Consider the following 19,613-nt stretch of genomic DNA (forward strand, 5'->3'; position numbering starts at 1 on the left):
GATCTTTCCTATTTCTCATCATAAACATACGAAAATATGACGGTTCCAGATGATGCTTATAGGTGGAGGTGGGATGGGGATTACAGACTAACAAATTTGTGATTGCCTTCTGGGCATTTTAGATTTTGTGAGGGCGAGCGTTGTCAAGTTGGAGAAAAAATGTCTTTACGATTCCTTCTATGCCGCACATGGCGATAACGTCCACAATTGGCAATTCACTTCCTTTGCTGACTCAAACATCTGAAGCCATTTGTTTACTTGCATTGTGCCAGTTCCCATAAATAAATTCATCGGCGCGCTGCAATATGTCTGGCTTGGTGGCTGCGGCAGGAAGCTCCGACGGTGACCGGTCACCCAACTCCATCTCTCGGCCTTCTGAAGCTTTCATTCTTTTCACCCAGCATCGAACCATGCTCCTATATATTGTAGAACGTTTGTACACAGCAGAGAAACGGTTATGAATTTTTCTGATACCTTTTCTCCGCAACCAGAAACTCAATTACAGCTAGTTGTTTGTGGCGCATGTCAGACACAGACACCATGTTCACGGACTAATGAAACTGTGTTATTTTGCAACGGCCGTAAAATTACACCCATGTGTACTGAAAATATAAATGTTGAAACCTTTAAATTTTTATGTTTTATTTTTTGGGGGGAGAGGCAAAAAAATGTCGGGCATTGCTTTTATGCAATGCTCGATCATTTAAAACTGTTCTTTGCATAATAGTTCATATATAATTTATATAAAATAAGTTTACCCCAAATCACATAAATTTTATAATATGATTTTGACTCGATTAACTTGATTCGTTACGAAAAACCCAAGCTTCCCATGAAGCGTGGGTGTTTCGTATTCAAGAACAGCTTCCATTTGGGGTTTTTCGATTTCCCCCGATTTTGTTAAAACCGGCTGGGGGGTTACGTCGCGGTACTTATCGGTGTTTACCGAAAACACAGAACCCTGATTATGAGCGCTGGAAAGCTGATGAAGGAGTCTTAGGCAAGAATTTTGCTTAAATCGCAGCCTTGATTGGTTGCGTTGATCTCCTGCGCGCAGATTGAGCTGAGGTCCCCCAGCCGCGGCCATGAAGATCGCCATCATCGGCCAGAGTGCCTTCGCCAGCGACGTGTTCAAGCTGCTGCTCCAGAACGGGCACGACATCGTGGCCGTCTTCACCATCCCGGACAAGGCCGGCAGGGAGGACATCCTCGGTAAGCGCGCGAACCGTTATCCGCGTCGAATACGACCGACACCTCCTATACGAAAAGGCCGTAGCGCGGAATCTTTCACGTGAGGAGGCGAACGCTGATTAGACACGAGTGCTACGCAAGCGTTCGGCTCAGACTCGTGTCCTCTCTAATTGGAGACGAGACTCGGCCGAACGATGACGTGACGCTAGTGTCTGATCCGCGTTCGCCTCCTCAGGGTGACGTGGACACTTCGGTGGTTCTTGATACCAGTAGAGTCGATTGTTGGGCTAGTTGGTTCTGGAATTTGGAATACATTTTAGCGCTCAAAAAACAGGGACAAAGAGGCGAGAAACAGACAGCACAGTGCGCTACTAACAACTGATTTTATTACGTGAAACAACACTTTTATACCATCCGAGTTTCTGATTTTGCTCCACCACTAGCCAACCCGGTGCCAGGCCGCGTCATTGAGGAACGCACGCTCCTTGTCCAGTAAATCAATTGAGGCCACGCTGACACATGCTGCACCACCCTTCCTAATCTCATCTGCCTCGATTATCTCCCTCACAGTTTTTTCCTTGTGCCGTGCCAGAATCTTGCTCTCGGAAAACAACGGCATACACTTGCACTTTTCACAATGATCAGACAGATGACCGTCCCGATAATTTCCTACTTTAAGTTTGTGCTCCCTCAGCCTATCATTAACACACCTACCTGTCTGACCTATATACTTGTTTCCGCATGTTAAGGGGATCTGATATACTACTCCCTCCGCACATTCAACGAAGGGATCCCTGTGTTTTACCGCGCAGCCAGAAGGGGCCTTACGAAAAGGATCTGTCATCCTACATAATCTACTAAGTTTGTTTGGTAGATTATTAGAAACTTAGTAGATTATGTTGGATGACAGATCCTTTTCGTAAGGCCCCTTCTGGCTGCGCGGTAAAACACAGGGATCCCTTCGTTGAATGTGCGGAGGGAGTAGTATATCAGATCCCCTTAACATGCGGAAACAAGTATATAGGTCAGACAGGTAGGTGTGTTAATGATAGGCTGAGGGAGCACAAACTTAAAGTAGGAAATTATCGGGACGGTCATCTGTCTGATCATTGTGAAAAGTGCAAGTGTATGCCGTTGTTTTCCGAGAGCAAGATTCTGGCACGGCACAAGGAAAAAACTGTGAGGGAGATAATCGAGGCAGATGAGATTAGGAAGGGTGGTGCAGCATGTGTCAGCGTGGCCTCAATTGATTTACTGGACAAGGAGCGTGCGTTCCTCAATGACGCGGCCTGGCACCGGGTTGGCTAGTGGTGGAGCAAAATCAGAAACTCGGATGGTATAAAAGTGTTGTTTCACGTAATAAAATCAGTTGTTAGTAGCGCACTGTGCTGTCTGTTTCTCGCCTCTTTGTCCCTGTTTTTTGAGCGCTAAAATGTATTCCAAGTTCTTGATACGACCCGAGTTTTTCCGAGGAGCCATTGTCAAATAACCGAGTTTCGATTAGAGCGGCAGGATCAAACTAAAGCTTCACAAGTAACGTCATTCTCTGAAGAGTCTACTGCGTGGCGGTTCAGGCTTTGGAAAGCGAATGGCGGCCAACTACAGGAGAATGCACCGAAAGGCTTCATTTTGTTCTAGCGGAAGAAGTTTCGTCGTGCGTGTCGGTTGTCCTTACCCGTAAAAGAAGGTGTCGAAGGACTTTAGACCAGACTTGCTTCTGCTACGGTCTGTTGCAGGCTAAAGGCCCGTTCACACACTTACGACCGACTTTGACCGAGAGAGACCAGACCGGTTTTTAAGCCTTTTGCGACTTCTTAGGACCGAATGCTCGGCAGCGGAGCTGGTCCTAAGAAGTCGCAAGAGGCTCAAAAACCGGTTTGGTCTCTCTCGGCCTAACTCGGTCGTTAAGAACGCGGGAAACATGCATCCCACCAAGCCTCCCCTCTTTCCGCTTTAGCCGAGGCCAGTCTTGGTTACGTTACCAATACTAACAAAGGAAACAACGTTACTCGTTAGATAGTGAAAAAAATTATGTGTCACTAATATTCTTTACCGTCCTTCGATGTAACGAAATATCGTTACCGTTGCTTCCAAAAACGAACGGACGTTAGTTGCGTTACCTTAAGTTTCAGTATTCGTCAGGGATAAGCCGCCTTTACGAACTTCGACACGAATTGAATTTTTACAGAGCGATTTCACATTATCCTTTTTCTTTGTTTATCGCATTCGTAGAACCGATGTCCTGATGGCGAGTTGTCCCTTTGAAGGGACCAAAAATGTGACTAATTTTAATCGAAAGTAATGAGTAACGAGTGACGTAATTTGATAGGCAACAGCGCAAAATGGTAAAACGATACTTTACTCCTTTGTCATTTCGAATTCTGGTGAGTATGTTAGTACGTTACTGAAAATCTAACGCGTTACTTCCAACCGTCAACAGAGAGAGCTGGAGAGAAAGCGAGTACCCGCTTCACTTCCACTCCAGCGTTCGCTCTGCCAAAGTGAAACGAGTTGAAAGATTCGTGGGAGAAGCTTGTACTGCTTTTTTTAACCTGCAACAGACCATAGATCACGGGACTTTTACTGAAGTTACCAATACCACCTGTTCACTCTGAAGGCGCAATAACCCATGATGCCCCTTGAATAAGTGCAAACCATCTTATTGTATTATTAGGGTCTAGGGGTTTATTCTATATAAATTCACTCCACATGAGCTATATCCCAACCTTTATAGTCCTAACTTTCTTCTTCTCTCCTCTTGGCCAACCTGGCGCACGCTCTGCTGCCCATTGCATCGTCCCCCATGAGCAACAATGTCGTGATGTGCCACCCGCTGAACAAGGCGTGAACTCAATGCCGAGCCCGTTGTGTGGCGCGCGAGCGCCTAAGTTCTGTGTGTGGCCGTTGCACGCGCCCGCACCCTTACAGTATTATGTTGCTGTTTTTACGATAAGGAAAGAGGAGCATTACTTGAAAAAGGAAGTATCGAAGGACTTTAGACCAGGTAAGCTGTGTTGTTTGTTTGTCTTGAATGGCCCTCTTTCCTTATCGTAAATTAGAAACCAACACACTAAACCACCTAGAGTATAATGTATCTCTTTGTTGATTTGGAGGAATTTTTCAAAGAGGTATCCCATAAAAAATATTATATTGGTTCTACATTATTTAGCCATGACCATGACCAGCAATTGTTTTGTTTTTAAATAATAATTGTGGTTGTGGGGATATTTATACAGCGTGTAGTTGGTCAGCCATTTAAAGTTTTTTTTTTAATTATTAGTGAACAAAGTGTTTTTCATTAATTACATGTCTGCTTGCAATGGGAGCCGAAAATAAAGGCAGATAGTTTTTTCCGAGTGTTTCGTAGATACAAGCGAGAATGAGGCACACTAGTTTCCCAGCTCAAGGCTAGATATCCACTCCTCTCTGTAATGCCTTCGGATTTTGAAGCAGAAACGAAATTACAGGGCGATAAAAAGCAGCGAAGTAACGCCTTCCGACTGATTGCTTCGCGCCTATTGTGAGTGACTACAAGAACATATCTGTAGCTATAACATATTTTCTTGTGATTTCACGTCGTGCATTAACACAAGCCGAAGACAAAAGTGCAACAGCCGAAAAAAAGATTCGATAATTACATTTAAAAGTGTGCGGCTGTTTTTTTTTTTTTTGTTTTGTTTTTGCATTCCTTTTTTTTTGTTGTTGCAGTTTCATTTTGCGCTTACAATATAGCAAATTAAATTAACTAGACGATTCGACTGCGTCGTTTTTTAATTGAATTGGTCTTTCACGCAGTTTCTGTAGCAAACGTTCTGTGGTGACGTCGTTGTCATCAGCTTAGTCGTGCAAAACAAACACCCCCTAAACAAAAGAAGGCCGTAGTTGTGGATCTCTGACGTCACCGACCGGAGGCCAGCTCGGAGCACAGACGCAACACAAAAGCTGCGTCAGCGTTTTGCTCGGACTCGTGCTCGATGAGGAGATAACATGAATCCCAGCCCTACGCTGACGCAGCAGTCCAATTTGTGCGCTACGGCGGCCTCGTTTATTTACGCAGAAAAATTTGGATTTTGGGCCTTTTTGTCTAAGAAGGGCCGACACTGGGTGACGGAGAAAATCCAGCGGTAAGGCCTTATGTTTACCAGACCGGGGTTCCATTCGAACGCAGCGACGACGGCGTCCGAGGCCGGCACCCGTGTCTTCAAGTTCCCCCGCTGGCGCCTGAAGGGCGTGGCCCTGCCCGAGGTCCTGGAGGCGTACCAGTCCGTGGGCGCCGAGCTGAACGTGATGCCCTTCTGCAGCCAGTTCATCCCGATGGAGGTGATCACATGGCCCAAGCACCAGTCCATCGTGTACCACCCGTCGCTGCTGCCTAGGCATCGGGGGGCCTCGGCCATCAACTGGTATGTTCCCGCTGAAACACCGTGCAGCTCGCGCCCGCATCATCTTTCTGCGGAACACAGCTCATCATCTTCTACGTTAGTCTCTGACAGAGAAGGAGTAGTAGGGAGATATTTGAGGCGTTCCGCCTCCAGCGCGAGACCTTAGACAACACTTCGGTGACTATCAAGCGTGCAAGCGCTTATAGACGCTTTACACACGCGCCAAATTACAGCCGCCATTGCTGACCTTCTCTTGCCTTACCGAGATTATGGTGGCTAGAAGGGGAGGTGGCAGCATTGGTCGCTGCGGAGTGTAGCGGCGGATCATGCTAGCAGCGGCGGCGCTGCTGTCGACACTTAGATCGGTCGGCTTGCCGGGCGACCGCCCGCGAACGCGCTGCAAGGCCGGCGGTTCGGACTTTGTCGGTGGCATTTCATACGCACAAGAACCACATTTGGTGTTTGTGGGACATTTGTTCGTTACATTGATAGCAAAGCGCTATTTGTGAATGAGTACGCACAAAACAAAAATAACGCTGAGGACACGCAAGCGTACAGCGCATCACGTGCACGCGCGAATGAAGTGCCAGGCAAGGCACGCGCTCGGCAGTAGCTCTGTCGGCTTAGACAGCGTTGCACACTATATGTAAAGTAAAAAAAGAAGAAGAAAAAAAAAAGAGAGGCTCGCAATGTTTGAGGATAAGAGAAATAATAAGACAAACCATTACATAAACATTAAGAAAATAATTAGATAAACAATGACGGCAGATATGAGAAACAGCACGCTCACGCGAAATACGGGTTCAATTCGTAGAACAAGGGTCGATTTTTTTTAATAGTTGCTAATATATTAACACGTGAATATACTGTCAGTTGATGCTCATTTTCTGAAAAGCTAGCCTCTCATATTGCTCTGATAAGGTGTGCCAACATACCTACTAAGGGAATTTCTTAAAATACCCGCACACTGCTTCGTTCTACATCTTATCTCGAAGCATCGCACGTGGTAAGATGGCATGGGTATTAGGAAGGTACAAAAATAAGGACATGGTGTGCTGGGCTTAAATACAATGCTTATTTATTCAATGAACAAGAACTCTAAAAAAAGGCCTAGGGAGATATTTAAAGCGTATGAGCTACGTAACGCGACGAAGCTTCAAATAGCGCATTCGCCGCCTTCTTCCTTCTCTTGCTTTGTTTTCCGCTTGGACCAGAAAATGTAGCCTTGTTAGCGTATAAAACTTGATGAGGCTGTTGCTCACCTCCGTGCTATGTTCACTGCAACCAATCGCAACCAGCCTGTTTCTTGTCAGAGAGAAAATCAGGTCCATTACGCTGTTTGCTTTCAGCTTGTTAAAGCTGAAACAATAGGTGAACGCGTTTTCCATATTGGTAACGAAGGCTTGGAGTTCTTGAGAAGGGTAGAGCAGCCCTCCCTTGTCGACCTCTTGCGTCAAGCAAGCTTCTGCGGGAAGTTCCGAGCCAGCTGGCAGAAGCAGCACTCTTGAGCGCTCGTCGCATTTGCTTTTCCTCAGCATTCTGCGGGCAACATAGCCTGTGACATAGTATACAATTCGAGAGTCACTGCTTGATGAGACGGAACAGCTGTGATCGTCAAAGATATCGCATGACACGAGCAGTTCGTGGACTTCATTCAGACATCCAATGTCCATGAGCTCATCAAGCTTCTTCTGACTTTCTTTTGGGTTCTTGCTGGATCCATTTAGCAGGCTTTTTATCAGTGCGGGCGAGACATTCCCGTTTGCAGGGGGCTTTGCTAAACTGCAAAAAGCAAGACAGTTTGCTGAAAGCAAGAACTGTGTTGGAGTAGGATGATCATTACTGCCAGACATTTGCCTTAAGATTCCGAATATATTTTCCAGGGGATCTTGACTTAGACGTGAAGTTAACAGGTATTTATAGCCAAGCTTTCCTGTGACATAGTCAAGAATGGATACTGTGCTGGCTAGAGTGACACGAAGCCCTTCTGCAGTACCTTGACTGAGGAAACCTAGCTTGCCAACCTCCGCTTCCCAAGCATCTAAGTAAGCAAGGAAATCTTGCACCTCATTCAGGATTCGTGATTTCGGGCGCATAGCATCACGGCTGCAGCTAGATGTCATTACGGCAACAAGATTAGCCATCCTTCTGATGAAAGACATTGTTGCTGTGCTGGAACCGGTGCCATATTTTTTTTCAATGTCATCTTTGTAGGTAAACAGGCCTCTTAGCGCCTCATCACTAAAAAAAGTAAAAGCAAAGTTAACTTTCATTTATTCAAAGCCATTTGGCTCAATTACAGCTCTTGTTACATGTGGCATTGCTCTCAGCCTGACGGTGTCTCTGTTATCGCATTTCCACGCCTCCCTCACCACGTCCATCCTGACCTTCCCTTCAGGTACCCGAAGGCCTGTCGACACAATGGAGTTGCGAACGCACTTTACAAGATGCGGAAAATCTGACAAGAAATGGAGACTTCTTTTGTCGTCTGCGGGGTACTTCACTTTGCAGACTGTCTTCTCCGCGGTTGCTTTGACGCCGAAGCCCCGCCACATGCTCCTGTTCCAGGAGGCACCATCCGTGGTCACAAAATCCACAAAAAGGCCAGACTTTTCCGCAGCTAATGTTGCGTCAACGATAATCTTGGCAAGCATGCCTGCTTTGACGTTGCTGTGTGAGCCAAAAACTCCCAGGATCTGCTGGAAATCCCCTGAGAATGGTTGGAATAATACAACCAGACCATGGTCACATGTCTCCGTGCTTTGGTCCACAGAAGTGTACGCACCCAGGTCAACAAAGCCCTCGATAAACCCACTGCTTGTCACTTTGAGGTTTTCCGAAAGCTTCATCTCATCTATCAAGAGGTCTCCATGCCTCTGAAACGCGTCCATGGTTTTGGTCTTTTCCGCAATTGCGGCGAACACACTGTCATTAAACCCAAAACTGCTTTTGTAGTTCCTGACGTACTTCTGCAAGCAGCTCTTGCTGGGGAGCACCATTATTTTGTGCTTACGGATGTGCTCGTATAACTTGGGGCTTTTGATTCTCATCAATATGCACTCCAACACCCACTCCTGACTGTACCCCATTCCTTGCGTTCCTTTTCTTTTTGATGCTTGAAAGCAGGTTTCAACTTGTTGCCGCTGCTTTTGTGGCAGCCCGGAGAGACTTGCTTCGAGGTTCGACGCAGAAATACAAGAATTTTCTTTCTTCATTCTTTCAAGCGTTGTCTTCAGGTTACCGACCTTCGCCTTTTCGCGACGCAACTGCCTGGCACACTTCATCAGCTTTTTTGAAGTGCTGAGAGCAGGAGTCAAGCTTGCTTTCTTTCTTTTGTAGGACGCTTGGTTCACGAGAAGCTTCCTAAAATATCTGCATTGAATGCATGGCCTTTGGTCTTGGGATACTCCAGGACAGCTGGTACTGTGCACTTTGCTCCCATGCACTCTTTGCTTTGTCCGACCTGAGCTCTGACGTTGCACTTCTGGAAGGGAACTTTCCTCAAACCTGGAGCGTGCAATCATTTGGTCGATTGAATGGAGTAGGCTTTCCACAGACTGGGCGTCAAATACTTCTACTGTCTCAAGTGAAACGCCTTGCACAAACACGGAGCAGTGATAATGTACATCATCCGCCGAACAGAGCACCAGCTTTTTAAAGGATACACTGTCACCCGCTTGAGCACAGACACTAAATGCGATGGCCTTCGTTGCTTCTGCGAGCAGGTGCCTTGACCAATAACCACTGGGAAGCTTCTCGTCTTTTAGGTAATCTAGTTTTTCCAGCGTGCAGGCGCTGGAAGTAGCTGCGCCGTCCGCCGTGAAGCTGGAGCCGTCGTCATCACACGAAGCAGCTTCACGTGTCGGACCGTCACTCGTCTTTGTTCTTTTCCCAGTTACTTCCCCACTCGAGGTTCTCGACTGCCGCTTTTTGGGCAGCTTCTTCGACAGATATTCTGGGACGTTCGGAAACAGCGTCGGTATTGCGTACTCGCTGAGGCAAGGCCGGCCGCGAGGAATCTTGACGACTTCTCCATTTACGACGTGAGTGTAGTGTCGCACAACGAATCTGGGTTCGAAGTGTAACTCACAGACCACCGACGTTTTCTCCAGAGGCTTGTCTGCTCGCGGAATGGCTCGCTGCCATGCTCGTAGCCGTTCCTCGTCGTCTGGTACGGCGAAAACCGAAGCCTTGCCGCCCTTCTTCCTGGCGGAAACGTACCCCGTCGTGCAACCGAGAGCAAAGCAGTGTGTCTGACGCTTGGGAGGTTTGTCCATTCTCACTTGAGTCGTGAGGACGCATGAAAGTGACTTTGAACGTGCTCTGGACGAAATAGGCACGACAAAAGCAGTTCAGAATCGCAACAAGTCGCAGCGTTATAGCAGCGTTGCCGCTCGAAACAAATCTAAGAAGCTACACGCGCGCCACCTATCGTTAGCATGAATAACTGATACACGCCCCGCCGTTCGCTGCCCGCCGTGAAGCTCCCACCTCCCCTTCTAGCCACCATACCGAGATGCCGAGCAACTGAAACGGTAGTTGACGATCCTCTACAAAGGCCGATGCTTTAGAAAAGGACACAGTTGGATCTAATGGGGCAATAACCTGGCCTGCTATGGTAATGATGACGTGAAATAAACGGAATAAGAGGAAACAAAAACTGAAGGTCAGTTATGGCGGCGTCCATGCACAGCTGCTGCAAAGCGTCTGACAAGCGATAGCCATAGGAATGTCTGCCATGCCAAGACGCGTGACAGTGATGCAACGCCGCGTGACGCACGTGTGACGCGTACCAGACGCAGATCACGAGCCCTGCCCGAACGTCGACACTGGCTGGGATCACGGCGGCAGCAGGGTGGATTTTCAGCAGCTCCTGTTTTTTTTCTCTTTGGTGATTGTGGTGTTAAAGATTTGTTTGTTTTTCAACCGTCAAACGTCTTTCTGTCGCCACAATATTACTGACGGTGCTGACTAGCGGTAAATTAGTGATGGGGGTTCGAAGGTCACCGCGGGCAAAGTACAAAATGTCACAAAAAAAATTACGCGGTGTCTTTTGACGAAAAAACAAAAAGTAGACATCGCCGAACGTTTATTTTTCGCCCAAAGGTAGCTCTAGAGGGGACAATCAGATACCAAAACTCTCAGCCCCATCCGATGCCTTATTCAAAAGCTATTGGCGACGTGCGCGACCGAAAGCGTCGCAGTGGTCGGCCTTCCACGATTGGCCGAACGCTGAATATGACGTCAGAAAAGGATTTATCATCGACGGAAATAAGAGGAATGGAAGAACTTTAATTTTGACGGTGTTGGCAGTGTTCCTTTGAGAGCGCAATGATTTCAAGCTTCCATCATGCTATTTACAAACACCATCGAACTTGTTGTTTGCAAGGTTATGACGTCACAAGGGGGAACCATACGAGCGCGCCTCCAAAACATCTCGCCGCTAATAAAAGATTTTCTGAAAATTCCAATAGGAAAATGGCGGCCGACAGATTTTTCTAATACATTGGGCTCTATGGCACCAGAAACCGAAAATGGGTAAAAATTGGCTCCATTTTCCCATTGGAAATTTCAGAAAATCACTTATAAATTTTGATTAAGTTATCGGATTGTACTGTAAATTATGCAATCTGGTTGTGACCTCTAGCGCTTGGTTTGGGCGGAAAATGAGCGTTCGGCGATGCCTAGTTTATTTTTGCAATTAAAAAAAAAAAAGCTGTGAATTTTTTTTGGCATCTTGTTTACATTCTGAGAGCTTTGAAAATCGCTGAATCGCCGCACACGGCATTAGTCACACACTTTCGTTCTGAAGCTATCGACGTGTATATTGATTGACTAAGTCCAGCCCAGCTGTTGATGATACTCATAGTAATCACTCGCGCTAGAACACTCTCCATCTGGAAATTTGAAATTTCATTCCCAGTGTACCAGAACACGTATCGTGTCTGGAGCAAAGCGTTATGAGAGCCGCACTGTTGGCATGTTCCAGCGGCTTTCTCTCCGTATTGGCCGACGACCCGGAGAACCCTAACCACCCCCGATAATATTTAGGACACAGTATCTTTCGGCAAGCGTCTGCACGTCCGCCACTGTGCAGGGTGCTCGGGAACACTAATCTACAAAGATGTAGTCATGCACACGAGCAAAAGAAGATTGTACGGGCCTTTCCGATGTCCGCGTGAGCTTCTCGATGGGAAGAAAAAATCATTGTGCCGGCTTCCGGTGGTGTTTTCTTGGCTTAGACTAGAGCCATTGAGTAAGCCACGCTTTCGAGCAGCCACCTTCGAGCCATCTTGTTGCTTAACATCATTGTTGAAATTACTTTAAATCTCAAAAAATGCTTTTATTTTTCGGAAATCTTAGACAAAGTCCGGGGACAGACCAAATCGATATCGCCTAGTTGAGCTTCCTGACATGGTACCTAAAACCGTGGTCAAACATCAAATAAATCTTACAAGAGACGGTCTGCAGGTAACGTCTGAGGCGCTCCTTGCATGACGGTCACAGTGGTCATACAGAAACTGTCTTCAGACATTCTCGAAGCCTGCGTGAAGCAGACGTGCTTCGAACACGCTTGAGCCGTGTTTGCTGATACTTCTGCCATCGCTTCTGCAGCGAATGCGGAACACAACTTCGTCTGCTTCTTGCGCAGGGGTTGCGATGATGTCAGAACGCCGAACTCTTAATTTCTGATCGAAAAAAAAAAAATAGTGGGTAGACCTCAAGGCATCTAGCATTGAGGTCTGCCCACTATCCTTTCATTCAAAGCCAATCAGAGCTCGGGGTTGTTCTGACGTCACCGGAACTCCTGTTCAAGCAGCAGACGACTTGCTTTCCGCGTACCGTGTCTTTTGTACGATGTATGAGCAGCGTAGGTGTTGCTTAAAGGTCAAAATGTGGAATTTTCGAGTAGTAACTATTTCCAGTCGCGCTCACTCTGCAGCGTTTGCACTAGGTATCGAAATGGCGGGAGCCCTCGAAACAGTCTGGGAAATACAGGGTCCGATCGAGAAAAGCAAACCCTACTTTTCGGCCTGCGTAAGAAAACTACGCATCGCAGAACGCTCAAACTCCGCCAGAATGTAACCCTAGCGGTCCAAGCAAGATGCCAAAGTTTCAGCCCGATCCGATAACATAATTAAAAGTTATAAGTGATTTTCTGAAAATTTCAATGGGAAAATGGAGCCCATTTTTGCCCGTTTTCGGTTTCTGGTGTCATAGAGCCCCATGTGTTCGAAAACTCCGTCGGCGGCCATTTTCCCATTTGAAATTTTCAGAAAATAACTTATAACTTTTGGTTAAGTTATCGGATCGGCTGAAACTTTGGCATCTTGCTTGGACCACTAGGGTTACATTCTGGCGGAGTTTGAGCGTTCTGCGATGCGTATTTCTTTTACGCGGGCCGAAAAGTAGGGTTTATTTTTCTCGATCGGACCCTATAGAATGCCGATACTCTAAGCGCAGCTTTCTTTAGGGACTCTAGCTAGGGCGGTGCGAAGCCATTCCGACCTCTTCGCTCAGGACCCTGATGGAAGGGGACACCACGGCAGGCCTGAGTGTCTTCTGGGCTGACGACGGCTTGGACACCGGTCCGCTGCTGCTGCAAAGGCAGTGCCCCGTGGAACCCAACGACACCGTGGACACGCTCTACATGCGCTTCCTCTTCCCAGAGGGTGTCAAGGCCATGGTGAGCTTTAGTGTGACCCCAGGTTTGAAAGTGTTTCCATCTGTCCGACCACGTGGTGCATGGGTAAGGTACCGTGGTTTCGGAGTTTGTTTACCTTCAAATTCGATGGTGTTTTATTTATTTTTTTCGCGAATATTAGACTTTTTTTAAGTCAGTGTTTTGTGTTGAACCAAAACATTTGTTTGTAGCAAGCCTAGGCACTTCACCGACTAACCTACCAATTAATCGAGTAAGACTGTAATCGCGTATAATGTTTTTACCAGTTGATCGGTAAAATTTGGATAAACGGTTAAAGTAAAAATTTAACGCTTTCATCACGCAGACGTGAACAAGTACAGTGGCCTACTTTTTAAATAATATCACGCGAGCGTCGACCGCCGTGAAGGCCAGCGCTGTGCCGCGGAGAAATGCGGCGTCACGGGAGAAATTAGGCGCGTGCGCACAAAGCTCTTTTCGTTGCGAGCGTCGTCTGCTAGGCTATTCCGTGGACCGCACACAGCCCCTGTTCATTATCTGCTGGCTTAGCTAACCGCCTTTAAGCAAAGATCTGAACAACGCTTGCTTGCGTAATACTGCTCAGGCGTGGCATACACCGCGCGTCATCTCAAGTTTAATTTAATTTTCTTTTCATTTCATGTCTTTATTTACTTCTGTGAATACTCACAAAAATGAAAAATACGGTTACGCGACAAACTGAATGCAACGCTGCATTTAACTATGTACTGCAGGTAATGCTACGAGCAATCAAAACCTATCCACTGCTTTCACTGTGCCACGTGACATTGTGCTTCCCAGTGCAGTTGCACCCAGCGGAAAGGCCACGTCACACACTTTTAGCGATCGACTGGCAAGATGGCTCGTAGCGTCGGCTGCGGTACAACACAAAGTGAAACGGATTAGTGACAGGATTTTTGCTTGGGTGTTTTGTATTATCAACTGCGTTGTTGCTGTCGTCGTTTAGCCTATGCAGCCTGGTAGTCACACTTTTCTTTGTCCAGAGGGCGCGCGCACATTTTTTGTGTCCTCGAGTGCCCATAAAAACACGGGAACGTGTTGAGAGAGTGTTGATGGGCGGCATGACGAGTCGGGATTATTCAGGCTACCGTCAATAGGATTGTGAACGGTAAACGCATTCCAAAAGGTGGGGCGTATCGGCGATGCAGTTTGACATTGCAAGCGCCCTGCACTCCTTTGGTACGGATAAGGGGCTGTGTGCGACCAACGGAATAGCCTAGCAGACGACGCTCCCCCTAGAAAGGGCTTTTTCCGCACGCGCTTAATGTCTCCCGTATCGCCGCACGCCTCCGCGACACGGCACTGACCGTCCCGGTGGTCGACGCTCGCTTGATATTATTAAAAAATTGGGCCCATCACGACAGGCTTAAATACCTGTTTTTAGCTTCTTCGGTCGTAAGCAGTTTCAAGTGTGTGGATGCACCTTTATACGTGTCCCGGGCTTTTGAATGCAGTTAGAGTTTCTGTTTAGCGCAGCAGCTACTATTGTTAACAATCAAAGGGGTTCGCTATTGCCGGAGGATATCAACGAACCTCCTTGCCTGGCTGAAGCAATAATTTGTTAGTGTACGTGTCTTTTGACTGTTCTCAACTATTGGCGGTGAGAAGCTCGCTAGGGGCGCTTCTGTTTTCCTCACTATGGATGGTGCACGTGCTACTCACACGGTTAAGTTTAATTTTCATAGTGCATTGGAGCTTGGCACTGCGCGTGCTTGCACCAGCAGAGATGAAGTTGAAGTATCCTCATTTTGGGTTGTAAAACCATTCCACCAGGCGGTGATACCCAAACTTCTCGCCGCAAATACATCGAAGTTGATTTAAAACCCTAAACTGCACATTGCGCCATTTCTCACATATCCGGCAAAAAAAAAAAAATAGTATGCATGGGAATGAACAAAACCGATTAATTGATATAAATCAATGAAAGGTCGTCGACTAACCGGGTTAGAAATTGTAATCCACGCCCAGCCCTAGTTTTTAGAGGGGCTTAAGTCGAAGAAAACAGGACGCTGGCGTGGCATTTCTTATCCTTCGGGGAACCGCATGCTTGAAAAATGTCCCGGAACCGACTAGGCAAGGAAAAGAAGACAGCGAGTGTGGCCTCCGAAGAAAGGTAGATTCGCGGCCAATTCAGTGCGGGCTGCGTTTTACACAAACGTATATTGAAGCTGTAGGTAAATAGTTTTTTCACTGAAATTCTGTGAGCTTTTATTAAAGGCGAAGCGGCGTTCGGTTTTTTCTTTTTTTCGCGGTTTTTCTTTGATTTCAATAAAACCGACTCGGAGGTTACTTTCGATTTTTTATTGATATAGAATGAAAACACGAAACCCGGATCATGAGCCGCGTTTGCAGTAAAGGCGCGAGGAGAGTGCGAAAGTCTCGATCGGTCCGCAGGAGTCTCCAACACTGGTTCTGCCTTCCCACCTGCTATCGTCCTGGCAACACGTTCACGCGGAAATTCGCTTCAACAGAGAGCTTAACCTGGACGCAAATAAAACTACAAGAACTTTATTGCATACAGATGAATGTAAGCGGATATGTTAGTCTGGAATCATTTAACGCTTCAAGAACTTAATAAAATATTGATGAATGCAAACAGAGAAGTTAGCCTGGATGCATTTATCATGTCAAGAACTTCGCTTCAGCAGAGGGCTTAACTGGACGCAATGAAAACTACAAGAACTTCATTGCACATAGATGAATATGATCAGAAAGGTTAACCTGGACTCACTTAGCACTGCAAGAATCTCACGCATTTTGCAGGACCATGAAGACGCTCAAGGACGTAAATAAGGGCAGAACGAGCGGGTTGGTAGGGATAATTAAACTCTGTCCCTTCTCGTTTTGCTCCTCAAGTTTGATTAAAGACGTAAGTAGTCGACAACGCAACTTTACATAGTCAGAAGCCATTGCCTTTTCTCTGTGGTGGAGGCAAGAACTTTTTGCAAAGCTTGCTGACACGATCGTTGGGATCATTACAAAAAGTACGACATCTAATAAAGTTAATTTTATAGTAACTCAGCGTTCGGTCTGTTTGAGTTTAAGTACAATCAATGCCTTGACGAATAATCAATCGATCAATTAATTATTATTTTTCACAAAATAAAGTGGGAACACGGGAAGTATTGGTATCTGAGCTCGTGTATTTGGTATCAGAAATTGACAAGCTCTAACAATGTCCTTGGCAGAATACATCCCGTCTTACTGCCAAACTTGGCGCATGACAATGAAAAACAAAATGGACAACTTTCCTGTGACATTTACCATATTGAATTCTGAAGTGGTTTGGTTGGGCGACGAAAAACAATTGCTGGGAAAGAACACAAATTCTGTTTGAAGCTTTGAATTATATCGCATTCCACTTGGCAACTTAAGCAATATAATGTTTTAACCAATTCCGCGTACGTAAGAATTGCGAGAAAGATGTTTACAGCAATCAGTAGCAGACAACGTAGGGGCTTGTTCTGGCTGCGAGCTTTTTTTATTGCGCGAAAAGCCTAATTCTCGTCTCGTTCAAGCCACATTTGCGATTTTCAAACCGTAAATACCCACGCCTATTTCTTTTTCAAACAGTGGTGTGGAACTCTTTTTCAAACTAAGATTTTTTATACAACTTTCGGTTCGTTTTCAAAGTTGTGTGTTCCAAATTCCAATCCTTAATTGTAGAACTTATTGCATTAAAAAAACTTTGGGATTGTTTCAAGCGTTCCTCTACAATTCTGGACCGTCGTGTTAGTGTGTCATTCCTGCATTAAAAATTCTCGAATAAAGATATGAGGCAATTTCATATTTTTCGTGATATACCACGTAACTATTCTTCAGAAAATTTACTTATCATAGATACAGGTTAATAAAACCTGACCCTGCATAGGTCGCCGGTACTGTCAGATATCGCTTAATACGCTTTTTGACATTCTACGTGAAAAATAAAATGTGAGTTGAAAGTTTGATAAGTTATTAATACTACTAATAATCTTATTAACTCTCGTCACCATATACTACGTAGATGCATATGTGGTGGGGGCTAGGGAAGAAATCCGCCCAAGCAGCTTGACTGGTCCCCAGCCCCCTTGCAGGTACACAAGATGCTGAAAAATTCACTAAAGTTTCTATATAAAGGTTCCTTGGCATATAAAAAAAATTATATATAAATTCTAACTCACATATAAAAAGGATCTTTGTATAAAAGATTCCTTTATAAGATATTCTAATTCATGTTCTTACCATGCACCAAACTTCTACATGTGGGATCGCTGACTCGTATCTTTTTTAAGCGTGGCCCTCGTGCCTGTGATCTTCCCCGCCACCGCATCACGCTCAGGTGTAAATGAGTTGTTGAAAGTTTCTTTTTTAAACAGCATGTTCTAATTCGGGACTTTACGTCAAGTCACCTCTGGAAAAAAAAGAAATCAGAGCGTAGTTGTTATTGGGTTGTGTCCCCGATGCCATATTGGCACTGACTGTGTGCTCCCGTCTGCAGGGAGAAGCCGTGGAATTGATTGCACAAGGAGTGGCACCGCGCACCGTGCAGCCCACAGAGGGCGCCACTTACGACGCCATGCTCAACAAGCGTGAGCTCTGCAAGGTGAGTGGCTATTACTGGCACCCTACAGACTACGAAGACTATAGCTATTTATTAAAGCCATAAAAACAATAATTTTTAAATTGGCGTTGAAGTTGCCAAACAGTACGTCTAGGAAATACCTTCTTTTCTTTTCTTTGCGGAATATTGTGCAGATTATTTGTATAATATTTACAATATGGTCGTTGTATATTAACTGATTTTACTCAAGCTGTCCAAAATCGATCCGTAAGATATATGCTTTCAAATTACCATCAGACATCCAGCGTAAGCACTATGAAATCAAATCTTTTTCTCCCTCAATTATCAACTCACAGAAGAATAGCCCGTCTAAGTTTGTTCCATACAATTTAATTCACTAACGACACGCTGCGTAATAAGCTGATCATAACTTTCATTTATATTCCACCTAGACACGACCATCAACAGTACGGTGGCGTGCCGTAGGCTCGCATTAACGTCTTTCACAATTCTTTCATACCATCTAATAGATCCTGTGAATGGAACCACCTTGCTGGGCCCGTATTATAAATCATGACCCTTTTAGAAAGGCCTTAGAATATATTTTTTCCCTAATCTACACTGATTGTCTTTCCCTGTATGTGTGCCTGTGTTTTCAATAATTCATGGAAGCACTTATCCTTCTGTAATGTTCACGCCCTGAGAATAAAATAAACAAAATAAATACATAAAATAAATTAATAAAAAATCAATAATACTGTTTATATAGTGGTTGGTTTTGTTTATTTAACTTCGGACAACAAAGGACCGTGTTTACATGACACTGCAGGTAATGAAAAATATTTTAATAGAGATGACATATGCCAAAACTTGCTAGCACAGCGTCTCAGTTGAGGCGCTGTTTTTAGTAATCCGGCCCTGGTTAGATGAGACGAGTACATAAACACAACATTTAGTTTAGCTTCAGTTAATTATCGCGAAGACATTCTTGACGATTTGTTGTATGAATGGGTACAGCAAAGTGTTGCAAAGATCGTTTCATATTATAATATGCATGGGGCGAAAAATAAGCCGAAGGCCCACTTCTCCAAAGCACGCAAAAACAAACATTGATATAATAATGCTTAAGCTCTCGTCAAACTCCGGAGATCGTAGAATATGTTCACAAGTGTCACGCTGTCGTGTAACACCGTGACGTTACGTCACGTGGTCACACAACCTGACGTGGTAAACGTCTTCGCGGAATGCAGCGAAACAATTTAACTGCTAAATTTATTGGAAAACCTTCTTCGCCAAATTGAGCAGGAATTATTCCTCCACTAAATTTATTGGCATGTGTTCTCAGTCCGTGATTTTACATATGTCAATCACGTTAAATTCGTCTGTGACATTTTAGGCGGTGATTCTTTCCCTAATCATTCCGCGCTAAATTAAAATAAAAAAAAAATAACATATAGGTTAGGAAACTACGCAATGAAGTATGTAATGCACAATGATCTGCAATACTCCACGCTGTTGCAACGAGCTCGGGGTCAATGCCTCTTCGCACTTTAATGGCACAGGTAGTCGTCGGGCACTACTCTTTGTCGCTCTGGCTTATGCATCGCCCGCCCACATTCCACCAAACTAATGCGGCGCGCAAGCTTGTCGGCTTCCTGCACAGAGGGTGCGTTAGCGCCAGAGCGCCGAGCTGTGATTGGAAGGATAGAGGGTAGACGCAAAAGCTCTTTTTATCTCCAGCCACCATCTCCCTCCAGTCAGGGTCGGACGTTCGAACGCTGGCGTCGTTAGCAAT

The 19,613-nt window shown here is 45.5% G+C and overlaps 1 protein-coding gene across 3 annotated transcripts in view; it reads left to right on the plus strand.

Annotated features, from left to right (window-relative positions):
* LOC8037504 (cytosolic 10-formyltetrahydrofolate dehydrogenase) overlaps positions 1–19,613 on the plus strand; it is a 241,410-nt gene that overhangs the window by 135,212 nt on the left and 86,585 nt on the right. For all 3 annotated transcript variants that reach the window (XM_042286777.1, XM_042286779.1, XM_042286778.1), the window contains 4 exons: positions 1,058–1,212; positions 5,360–5,594; positions 13,095–13,260; positions 17,756–17,860. In XM_042286777.1, coding sequence (XP_042142711.1) covers positions 1,086–1,212; positions 5,360–5,594; positions 13,095–13,260; positions 17,756–17,860 — 633 coding nt within the window. In that variant the 5' untranslated portion in view covers positions 1,058–1,085. The remainder of the gene's footprint in view (positions 1–1,057; positions 1,213–5,359; positions 5,595–13,094; positions 13,261–17,755; positions 17,861–19,613) is intronic.

This window comes from Ixodes scapularis, unplaced genomic scaffold, assembly GCF_016920785.2.
Source record: "Ixodes scapularis isolate PalLabHiFi unplaced genomic scaffold, ASM1692078v2 PGA_scaffold8__174_contigs__length_109621045, whole genome shotgun sequence".
Lineage (NCBI taxonomy): Eukaryota > Metazoa > Arthropoda > Arachnida > Ixodida > Ixodidae > Ixodes > Ixodes scapularis.